The 12,540-nt window shown below is 44.1% G+C and overlaps 1 protein-coding gene across 1 annotated transcript in view; it reads left to right on the top strand.

Moving 5' to 3' along the window:
• Positions 1 to 777: 777 nt before the first annotated feature.
• The window catches only part of PCCA (propionyl-CoA carboxylase subunit alpha), a 3,020,006-nt gene continuing 3,008,243 nt past the window's right edge, over positions 778 to 12,540 (top strand). Inside the window, exon 1 of the mRNA XM_069637005.1 lies at positions 778 to 926. Coding sequence (XP_069493106.1) covers positions 873 to 926 — 54 coding nt within the window. The 5' untranslated portion in view covers positions 778 to 872. The remainder of the gene's footprint in view (positions 927 to 12,540) is intronic.

The following is a 12,540-nucleotide window of genomic DNA, read 5'->3' as shown; positions in this document are numbered from 1 at the left end:
TACATAAGTGTTTTTTTTTGCAACGGCATAAAACACTTTCGTTATTGTCTCTGAGCAGTTTCAATAAATGAAAAGCCACAATTTAACATATTGTTTATACTGACCATACAATGCTTTCGTGGTGCGTACCCACGTTTTTCTCTGCACAGGAACACTTTTGCCAGGTACTGTGACAAATCTTGGAATTTTTGGACTGATGACAAGCTTCCTTTATAATCACATATAGAATATTTGTTTTTTTTAACATATACCTTCGGAAAAAGTGCTGTGTGATGCACCATTTACACTGATTTGTAAAGAATTACAGTGGTTGGGGGGGCTTGCTTCAGAGACTATAGCTCACTATCTACTCTTGCTAATCTGGTTAGCTGCGCACATGGAAAATAAAGTGCACAAACAAGCCAACCATTTCCGCACGTACAGAAAAATAATTCGAGGGAACATTGCACCGGTGATCCTTCTCACATCCTGCCTTGAAACTTTGCACTCGCCTCCTTGCACCCTAGTGCCTACAAAAACAGCAGTAATAACCGATGATTGTTTTTTTTTTCCAGCACTGACCTCGCCATCAAGGCATTTTACTTACTAGATTGAACTTACCTTTTGGCGTTACTACACAGCAGTTTGATAGAAACAGCTCCTGCTCAACCGAAAGCCTCATCTGAACTCGCTTCCACGGTTACTAACGTGGCACGCGTGCGTAGAAGCTCTTGGCGGCAGCCAATCCATACTTGCTTGATCACGCCTCTTACCCCGACGTCTTCCATTACAGGCGAGAACAGCATGGCCTCGGACCGGTCACGGATTGGTCAATTGCGGCTCCGCCTCTCAGGGAAGTGAAAGGTCGACCAGCTGGGTTAAGCAAGGCAGCTATGGCGGCGTACAGTACAAGGCTAGATACTCGGAGAATGTTGTCTGCACTGAAGGTGAGTGGCGGGTTCGTAGCTCTGGTAGACTGGTGAAAGAGACAGGACGTTTTTTGCATCAGCGTAAGCCGCAGTGGAATGGTTAGAGTTGCACATTTGTCATTGAAGACCCTTTCAGCCCATGCCACTTGTAGAGTTCAAAGCGCGCGATGCGTGTGTGCCTCGGTTTCACGGCTGCTCTGTCTAACGTGCCGGCATTGTTGTGCGGTTGTACCCTTCCGTGGGTATGGTTATACCCTTTCTAATGTTTCAGATGACCACAGATCTGTCACTCCAGCCGTAACCACGTGCATCCAGATCCAATGCGAATTGTATCACATGGGGGACACTGCCGGCAGTCCCTGCACTCTCGTTGCTTTTTGTCTCTGTTGTATTCCCACATAGCATGATATTCTGCACGGGTCATGGCAGCAGTGCAGGTTTAAGACTTGAAGCCAGCCGATTGTGTCCGAGTGATCATCCTTCCCAGGTCTTTCAAATGGTCCCAGCGGTGGCGTTTGCATTGGTGTGTGTGACCTTGCTGGTCGGAAGGGATCTTGGCCTTGGCGGTTTACCTGCCCTTGTTTTTCACCTCCACAGCTCGGGCCGTCATGGTGGGTGTTTGGGGCAAGAATGGATTGTTGCCTGGCCCGGGCTCGCGCTATGAGTAGGTTCTGACGGGCAGTCGGAAGTGAGCATTGGTATTTTGGGGGCACGGCCCCGAATCTGACAGTGGGCATGCAGCTGCTCTACTCCTTGCTTGCTGACTCCCCATTAATTTTTTTGTATGCCTGCCGCTCGTATGCAGAGCCCGCCTCTAGGGCCATTGTCCCATCTGGAACATCCGACTGGGCTGCAAGTAAATGGGGTGTGGTGACACTGAAAGTGCCATAGTGTGGGGAACTTCGCAAAATGGTTTCGCAGAACAGTTTAGATGAGGTCCATGCAGTCAGTTGTTTACTCATCTGTACATCGGTATTCACCTTTTTCTTTTCGTTGGTTGCCCAATTTAGAATATCACTGGTTGCAAATGGCATTCTACGACGTACACATCACACAAAAATCAAACTGCAGAACAGATGTGCGTACAGGGCACCGATGCCTAATTTGCCTTTGTGTTGACATGTTGGAGTGTTATGCACCCCTCCATTGTCTTACCCATCTTAGACTCACCGGAGTGTCTGGTGCTCTACATCAAGGGGTGGTGGTGTTTGAGACTGTTTTACAACCAATGTGTGAAGAAAATGTGTGGCACAGTAATACCCATATTAAAAAAAAAAAAAGAAAAGTGCATAATTGTAGGGCTCATGCATAATGATATAAACGTGTATGTGTTGCTAGGAGAAAAATGTTTAATTTGTAAATTGGTGGTTCCCACTTTGATGTCGTATTATTCAAGAAGCAGTTTAACATTTTTCTTTTATTTATTGATAAGAAACAGTACCAGCAAGTAGGAATCAAGGCATTGAACAGCGCAATACAACGTTAACAAAGAAACGAAAACAAGACAAACACAAATTATTTGTGTACTATGTCTGTATAGGGGTCAGTATAAATATTCAATGCCATATCCCAGCTAGAGGTATGCTAGCAGGAAAGAGACAGCCGGCAGTCCAAGGCAGACACAATGGTCTCCTATAGTTGTGACAAAGCGAGCTGGGAGCAAACCCAACCTCAAGGCATATGTTCGTCCAGAGGCGCATCATTTGTCTTCGGGGCCTTATCGTCCGATGGGCTGAACATTGCAAGGAGGGGTGCATTGCAGGCTGCTATGTTCACGGCAACCTTTCTGCATAGCTCTGAACAAAATCGTAGTTTCAGCCACGCTGCATATTAGATCGCAGAGCCAAAGGTACAACTGTGGGCCCTCTTTCTGCTTCCACGCCATATCTATTCTTCTCTTAGCTAAAACACAGGCCAGGTCTATGAGTTTGATTACATGCTTGTTTTTCTTCAGCCTGGCATAAGCGCCCAATAAGCACTGAAATCCACTAACTCCCGCCCTTACACATGCCAGGTCCAACTGATGCCAAAAGGATGCCAGGTCCAACTGATGCCAAAAGCGCTCACACATCCGCGGGCATGTTCTGTGTAACTAATTAAGCTGGGTAAGCTGGAATCGGACATTGCGGGAGACCTTCGTAACAAAATATGATGCATCACTCATTGGCCCACGTCAATTCCCTACTGCAACCCCAATTTTGTGCCTCTCTTGTACGCTGCATTCACCATACCATACAGGATGGGTACCAGCCTCCAGTGTGAGAAACCAGAGGGTGTCTCACGTACTGATACCCAGGGGATTTGTCATCCAGGTGGCGAGGACACGGCCATCGCTGTTAGATCCAGTTCCTGTGGGTGGACCAGTGGAGGAGGATCACCAGGATGAGGGGTCCTCGGCAAGTAGGGTAGAGACACCCGATGGTTAGACGCAGTATCCCCTTTCCTTTCAAACCTCTTTCCCATCCGACTGTGCAAAATGTACTGACTTTCCAAATGCCCCCTCTCCTGTAATCACTGAGACGAGGAAGAGAAGGATCGGGAGGTTAAAGATTACTAACAGAAAACCTTGTCAGACACAGAAAACAGACTCCTTCCTTTTACAGCATATTGTCCCAGTGATGAGGCCAGGCAAAGTCAGGTCTCCCTTTACAACTATGCACACCTGAATCTAATTACCTCTCCCAAGAAGTATAAAAGGTGTCAAACAAAGGCACACTATGAGCGAGTCGGGGATGCTGGAAGGTGCCGGAGAACAACTGAGTGAGCTGCAGAGACCATGTTAGACCTGGAGGAGAAGAAAACCACCCAAACACTGGCCCTGTTACCTGAGAGGAGACTGCAGTGTGGAGAGAGAGTTGTACCTCGAGCAGGCAAAACCAGGGGCAGCTGGGGATTGCTTGGTGGTATCAGCAGCTGAACTCCTCCCCTGGCGCCAAACAGGCAAACCAAAGTCTATGAGGGGCAGGAGGTCAGACACTGACCTCATTTGAACATCCCCCTTTTAACTCCTACAGCTCCCAAAATTATGGACTGCCATTTTTTGGAGCTGTGAAGTGGGAGCAACATTTTCATAGTGCATTCTGGGACAGGAAGTGCAAAAACATAGCTTTGAAAATCTGAAGTTTTGAAGGGACACTCGAGCCCAGCAGAGGGAAGTCTTCTATGTGAACTTTACATTTGACAAAACTTGAAGGGGTCGGAGCCTGATTGAAGGGAGATACTTATAAAGTGCCGAGGGGTCTGGGCACGGCTGAGCGAGACCCTCGGAGGAGGAGAAAAGCTGACAAAACCCGCGTGGGGCGTTCAAGATGCCCGCCATACTGCCACACTAGAATAAGAGTCAGGGAGGTGAAGCAGACGTTGTAGAAGTGACCTTGGTTCCCTGATCGAAGCCGCAAATGCAGCCGGTGAGTCAAGGGAAACTTGTACAAAGCTGGTCTGTAGCAAAACGGCAGAAGTATGAAAGGAGCGGGCTAGTGATTACAGAACTTTGATAAACGGCGAGTGTTGCAGATTGAGTGGTCAAGCAGAATGCAAATGCCCAGTCAAAGAGCTCTGTCTGGTGCTTAGATTACATGAGGAATGACAGTTGTGAATCAGGAAAGAGAAAGTAATGAATTACGAACTGTTTGGGGAGGCCTCGGGGAGGCCAGGATAAAGAGTTAAGGTGGTCATACAAGGGTCGAGCAAAAATCCCTTGTACAATTGAAAGTCTTTAACCCATTACCAAAGGTTTGACATTGTTTAACAGGCATTTGCACCCGGCTGAGGGAAACGCTGTATGAACAGTAAATAAGAGAAAGTCTGACTGGGGGCTAGAAAAGCTAAGTAAAGTGAATCCTGCAAGAGATTACAAATAAATGAACTGTGTGAAAATGGGAAATGTGAACCCGACTGAGGGAGGCCAACTTTGCACAAAAGGATTGAAACCTGGTTGAGTGGGTTCCACTGGTGAAGGGAAATCACCCGACGAAGATTACTGAAAGGAACATTTTGTTTGTTGTTTATAGTACACCCCAGAAGGCTATAGGTTCTGCTCAACGTAGAGAAAATGGTCGGGGAGAGCGAGTGGCTGTTATTGCCAAAGTAGAATTGATTTCTTCCAAACACCATTTCATGTACTGGTTGCGAAACTATTTTCTTAAAGTTATAACTTCTCCTAATGATTGTTTAAACCTTATTTTGATCTATCTTCCAAAATGCCGTTGTTTTTGGATGAAATTTCGGGCATCCTGTCAAATCTAAGTGCATCTAACAGTTATTCAGTTATACTGGGAGATTTTAACAAATCGTCGGGCAATCCTAAAGAATTGAAAGCTATTGAATTGGAGCAACTACTATGTAATTATGACTTTACTATACCGAGCAGAGAGTCAACACATACACATAGCAACGCCATTGATTGGGTTGCAGCCAGAAATCTAAACTTGCAACTACTTGGTATTAAACCCTGTGTTTGGTCAGACCATCACACGATAACCTTTGAGCTACTTCTTCCCAAAAAGGAACCTTTTATAAACTGCAAACAGTCGTTAGTAGGAATTTTTATAAACTCGCACCTGATGAGTTACAGAAATATATCAACGAGTTGATGACTTCTACATCAGATCATGATCCACCTACTAAACTAGCATCTAAGTATGCTCAAAGTACTCGTGAATTACTTGATGAAGTTGCACCCCTGAAAGAGAGAAAAGTCATAGCAGGAGAAAACAACCAAAAATGGTACACACCACATCTTGCCTCTTTGAAACAAGATAAAAGGAAAGCTAAACGATTGTGGACTAAAACTCAATCTTTAGCGAACAAAGAGAAATGGAAGGTATCGAACAGAAATCCTCCAGGCTGAAAAGGGCTTCTTTGATTCCCAAATTTCGAATTCTGCCAATGACGCTAAGAAATTGTTCGAGATTGTAAAATCGTTTGAAAAACCAACGCTCAAATATTTTTTTTATTTTTAAATTCCGAATAATGCTGATTGTGAAGCAGTAAAAAAAGCTTTTTCCGATTGTGTATAAAGCACAATGCACCATTGCAAACACAAAAAAGACTAATACTGATTGTACTGTTCAGTGTTCTATTTCTCAGCCTCGCTCTCATGCTGATCTCCCCCCCCCCCTTCTCGTTTGAGACTATTACTTTGGACTCTCTCATTAAAATTCTTAAGGAAAACACCAGACTACCTGTCAGATGGGTATCTTACCCTCAAAAATTGTTTTACAGCATTTAGAAATGTTTGCACCTTTCATGACATGCTTTAGAAATGCCTCTTTTTTAGGTAATGATGTGCCTGACCTTTTGAAAAGTGTCAGTTACCCCTCTACTTAAAAAACCAAACCTGGACCCTACATTATACTCAAACGTAGACCCATCACCAATGCCCAATTCCTGTTGAAGGTAGTTAATAGGGTGGCAGCTATTCAGCTCCAACAGTAATTCGAGAAATCAAATATTCTACACCAGCGGCCATCCGGTTCTAGGACTGCACATGGGATGCAGACTGTTTGGTTTACAAACAGAAACACTTGATATCATGGACGACAGTGGATCTGGGCTGTTGATGCTTTTAGATCTTTCTGTGGCCTTCGATCTTGTAGATCATTCTAAACTTCTATCATGCATACAGGAAATTGTTCCACCAATACGGTTGAATGCTTTGGACATTTCTAAGTAATCGAAAGTCTAAGATTGTTTGGGAAAATGCTTCATCCAATTCAGAGCCTATTATATGTGGTGTCCCGCATGGAGCTTGCTTGTCGCCTTCCCTCCAATATTTTTGTCGATCTTTCTGTGATCTGTTGGATTCTATGGGATAATATTTCACCAATTACGCTGATATTCAGCTTCTTTTTAGACTGAGTGGAGAATATGCAAAGGACACAGAGTTCATCATGTCCGTATACGAGAGAATTCATATTTGGATGATGGAAATGGCCTTTGCCTTAACAGCCAGAAGACTGAACTCCTGATCTTTGGCTCAGTTAAAGCAAGAGAAAAACTAGGAGCGGATTATGATAATGCAGTCAATAAAGTAAAAGCTCTTGGGGTTACCATTGAGGCATCACTTAGAGGCTCAAGTTGTAAGTGTGACAAAAACACACTGCTATCTTAGACTACTATGCCTGATAAATCCTTTCTTTCGTTTCAGCAGGAAAGTGTGGCACCCTAGTAAGAGCATTAGTCTTGTCATGATTAGACTATTTTAACTTATTATTAGGCAGAGCAAGTAAATGTGGTACTAAAAGACTGCAGATTCTGGAAAATGATGCTGTGAGAATCATTAAAAATGTTTCAAAACGTGATCATATATCACAGTATAGAAGAACTACATTGGCTTCCTGTAGAAGCAAGAATAGAGTTCAAAATTAACACCATGACACACAAATGCTTATTTGGTGATGCCCCCAGATATCTGAAAACCGTATCTTTGTCCAAGATTCAATCGGAGATACTAGATCAAAGAACTCCATGCAATTGATATGCCCTAGATCCCGACGAGTTAGGGGAAAAGAAAGATCATACCCTGTAAAAGTGGCTATTGCATGCAATGACCTGCCTGTAAATCTGTGCTGAGGAAGAAGTTTACCAGCATTTAAGAGCATTGAAGACCTTTTTGTTCTCTTAGGTTTGACTTATCACCGTTGATTCTCCTTTTCATATCCCACTGTTGCTCTTTCTATCTTTTCTCCCTGCCCTGATGCCTATGGCGCATTCAAAATAAATAATACTTCAGGCCCTCTGAGGCAAGAGACTTGGTGTAAAAGAGACTTGGCCACAGAAGGCCCTGATATTTTGGAAAATAATTATAAGCTTGTGCTGGAGACACCACAGGAGTTTGCTGTTCTCAGGAGTCCCGCCTTGTCCCGTGCTAAAAACGTGGGAAAGGAGACCCAATTATACCATCCTGACTTGTCATTTTGAGAACACTTCTTTCTTTTCCGGTGAATGTTATCCCACACTATTTGAATGGCAATATATTTTTTTTAATTTAATTTTTTTAGTATAGGCCCTTTTTTATTTGACAAAAACGCCACTAGGACTACCTTGTTATTATTGGATGGTCGTAGCTTCCTCCCATCTTGGATTTAGATTGGGCGTTTTTCTCCCCCATTTATACAGTTTAATAAACAACTTTGAACTGTGATCACGTGTGCCTGTCTTTACTGTTGCCACCATGAATTCCTTACACCAGCCATCCTCTAAATCATACATTAAGGTCATCAGCCGAGTAGGCTCCGGTTACCCAGGTCAGTCAGCTCACTTACATTTAGCAATCTGAACAAGCATGTCCTATCTCAGGAATTGACCCCTGAGGAGCCCCTCTGTCTATGTTAAGTCACTAAAGTCCTGAAACACCCCCACCACCCTTGTTTATATCTCCCCAGGTAGTGAGCCCGACAGCACATCTGACCCCAATCAAGGTAGTTTCCATTGTCAGTTCATCCGAGAGCCATCCAACCACATATTGAAGCTGTGCAGCCAAGTAGTTCTACACAGGGCAACTGCTCTCCCCCATCCTCATTTGTCATGCAGAGGGTGGTCAGGGCTATTTTCTGTCTGCACGGGCCTCATAAAAAGTCCCTAATCGTGGAGTCCAAGTATCGGAAAAAGCAAGAAGCTTTTATATACCTACAGGTAAGTAACTTGCAGAGAGGGACAGATGGAGGTGGGGAGGACAGGCTGGAGGGGGAAGAGACGAGAGGAGTGTGGGGGGAGCGATCGAGAAAATGCTGAAGGTGGCTAAACCATTGGCCACATATGCATGCCTGGGACCATAACCCAAAGACTCCCATGGAGCCGAACACACACACCCATGTCAAATAGATTTGACCACTATATGCTGAGCAGAAACCTATGCGCACTCGACCACTAATCGTTGGCTAACTGCAAGAAGAGCCCTCATGCTAAACTGTCATCAAAGGACAGGAACCTTTTAACAACCACCCTCTTCCACCAAGACTAGAGACTGATGATTTGAAATTCGAAAGGTAACCAAGCTCTATTTATGCCAATCCTTCCAAAATGATTCATCTTGCTGAAAAGAGCTTTTAATAGAGATCCAAATGCTATACTTTGGGCACATGCAATGCACCTATATTGTGAAAGCTATTTACTTTTACATGCATAATTTACCCCCTTGTTTCTTCCCACTTTGCTGTAATACCCCAATGTCATTCCTTTCCCTCAACTGATTTTTGACACGCTTTAGCAGCTTGCTTTGGATGTGGCGAGGCAGAAAAATCACAACTGAAATGCCTACCTCTCCCTGGTAGAGATTTGCTAAACACTTTGTTTTTTTCCTTTTACTTCAGCAAGATTTTCCTCTGCATACATGTGCTGTAGCGTTTCTGTACACCCTCTGTGAGGCTCATACTTGTACCACCTTAGCAACACTGACCTAGGTTGTACCCAAGTCTCCACATTGCCTTCAGAAATATTCAAGGTCGCTATAGTACAGCAATGCATCGAACTCCTGATGTTTCATTGTAACAAACTGTGCAACCTTAATTTGAGTCTTCATTTGTGGTTCACTTTCAGCCCCTTCCGCGCTCTGAAGAACTAGTCTTGATCCTTATTCAACTTCATGCAATCTTTCTCTTCTCCCACCCCGTTCTTTGCCATCACTGTACTTGGTCATGTGTTCCTATGGATTCTTTTGTCTCCCCCAAGCCCACACTCACACTCTCAGTGCCAGTCCGGTGACATCTGCGCCCCCCCTTCCTCCTCTTTCTCTTCCATTCCTTTCCTGTGCCCTCTGGGTCTTCTCTCGGTCTTCATTTGGGTGCGGCTATGTACTGCTTCACACAGAGAACATCTAAACACATTAGTTCTTTACTTTGAGTGTGTCACTTAAAGTATTTCTTTTTCATTGTATCTGTTAACGCTGCTAGTCTTCGTCGGCTGGCTGGAAAACCCTTTCTGACTTAAACTGAACAAAGCTTTTCACAATATAGTCTTATTGCTGTGCAATGCTATGTAGTTTATAGGGTTGTAAACTGTTGAAAAGGTAATATAATCTGTGAAGCAAAGGTCGTGAATCCATACCAATGTATTGCAGTACAGGGTGGAGTTTTTCAGATAGCATTTATGAGTAAAGAAGTCAAAGGTTGATATATTACAATTTAGCTTTCTGGAATGTGCCTGGACCCAGCCTCAATCCACTTTCCTGGAACACGACAAAAATGTACAGTTCTTTAAGGAAAAAGTGATTGAACCATCCCACTATTATTACCAATAATCCTTGTTCTGCATAAGGGGCAGTCGAATTTAGGCAGCAGAGGTTAAACAGAGCTGCACAATCACCTCTGTTGTTGGCTTGAATGTCGTTTTTTTTTTTTTTTTTTCCATTTGTATGCCTTATTTGGTTAAATAATAACAAACTGACTTTGATCACTTGTAGCATCGTTGCTGCACGCCTTTTGCTACACCAACTTCAATGTTTCTATAATTAACTGACTTCTCAAGGGTTGTGTAGAGGGAGGCAATGGAGAACAAGTATGCGTGTAGCCAATCAAGTCAAGTTCCAGTTTGTTTGAGATGGTAAAAATAAAATTATAGAACTGGCAGCTGAGAGAATAACGGCCTAGGAGCAGAGCTCCTATAACCCTCTGAATATTTCTCGAAAAGGGGAGTTTCAGATGGCAGATCTTGTGGACTTGAATGACCCTTTACCTGCAAGGAGGATGAGGGAATGCCCAAATAAAGAACCAGAAGGGACAACTTATACTCCTATTGGTAAGACACAACCAAATAAAAGGGACAGACAAGCTGGCCGTCGAATCCCTAAGCCAAGGGCAGACGGGCAATCTGTCTGAAAGGTGAGCTGCACATTTCCAGGGGCTGAGCTGGACCACAAATGGTATGTTGGCCATCTGCCTTGAATTTTATTAGTGCCAGGAGTGCTCGCCTGACCCTCCAGGTTCTACAAACGTCCAGCACCAAAGTAGGTGCTAGGAGCTCATTTCACTGTGATTGTCTCTTATAGGGCCATAACGTGTGATTGAAAAAGTACTTTTCTATGACTGTTTGAAAAATAGAAATGCAGTTGAGATAGCAGCAGTTCATACCTCTGCCGTCACGCCTAAAAACTAAAATAATAATGCATGATGGGCCAGTAAACACCGTCCTGCAACGCATACCCCCTGTGCCTATTCCAAACGGGCGCATGGAGTTACCTTAGTTTTCTGGACACCCTGTTTGTGAAATTGGGATGTGCTTTTAAATATGCAGAAACCTCCCCTCATTCGCCCAAATCCACAAAGGGGTAAAAAGGGGCCTCTGAATGGGAGCATATAAAATGCACTCATTCAGATGTTTTTTGTGGATTGGGCTGCTCATTCTTTCGGCGTTATGCGCTTATGCATTTGATCGCTTGGGCTAAAACGTGTTTTGAGAAGCGTGCTTTTGTCCTTTTAATAAAAAAAAGTCTATTGTTGCAAAAAAAGCTATTTTTGTAAAAACATCCTTTTTTTGTGGCATTTTCTGCGATTGCTGTAAACTGGAGCGTCTACCTAGACCACCAGAGACTGGGAATGAGCACAAACCCCAAAACTCAATGGACTCGCCATTCGATAACCTATGATGGTCACAAGCGGAAGATAGGTGGCGCTTAGCCCTTTCTTATGGATTTTCTGTTACACATACATGCCCAGCTGGGTAAAGACCGAAGGACATTGGCCTCGGAGAGCTGACCAATTCCAGCAGAAGGGAGATTTAAGCAGGAGACAGGAAACTGACAATTGTGGGTTTTCTGGGTGATGTCAGCAGTGGAGTGGAAGAAGACCAAGAGCTCAGCGGGAGTAGGGAAGGAGTGGTGGAGTTGGAGGCTGCAGTTTGCAAAGGCGAGTTATTGGTTTAGTGTGTGCAAGAATAGTGCAGTGTGAGTGAGCTTGTCTCTGTAGCAAAATAAGTTAGTTTATAGTGTGGAGTGACAGGAGTGGTGTTATAGAAAGAGGGTGGAGTGATAAGAGATGGTAGTGTGGGAGAAGGAGAAGGCGTATAGGAGTAGTAGGAGGGGTACAGGAGTAGTAAGAAGAGTAGGAGGGAAGTATGTAAAGTAGTGGTAAAATCAAATGGTGGAGGCAAAGAGTCAGAGGAGTGTGTGACATCGGAGGGAGAAGAGTAGGATTGAAGAAGAGTCAAGGAGGGAGTACATTGAATGGATAATGTGAATGTGGGCATGAAAGAACAAACCTGTGCCCCAGTGGAGTTAGTGCAAGGTACTATTCCTTTCTCCCTATAGAATATGACACCTGGTTAGAGTGGGGACAGATAGAAAATGCCTGATGTGGTAAGATAGCCTGTGTTTAGGGAGATCACCTTTAGAGAATGAAGAGTTTGCCAGTAGGGGTTAACTGACTATATATATATTAGCTTAGGGCTGGAGGGTGGCACAGTCTCCAGGTTGTACGGACACCTGGGATCTTGATTCTGCACCCATCCCAGGTTGAGGGAGAGGAACAGCCCTTGGCCTCACAAAATCTAATAAACACCCTTGAACTATCTTGCCAGTTTGTGGCGAGTTTCTTGCCATCTGTGACAAAGGCCAAATGGGAACTTGATCCACTTCCATGAGGAACTTGCACAATCGTAACCTCAAAAAACATAAAATAATTAGGACATGGGGCAGTTT

The sequence above is a fragment of the Ambystoma mexicanum genome, chromosome 7p (assembly GCF_040938575.1).
Source record: "Ambystoma mexicanum isolate Mex_15411 chromosome 7p, UKY_AmexF1_1, whole genome shotgun sequence".
Lineage (NCBI taxonomy): Eukaryota > Metazoa > Chordata > Amphibia > Caudata > Ambystomatidae > Ambystoma > Ambystoma mexicanum.
This window is presented reverse-complemented; position numbering and strand designations above follow the sequence as displayed.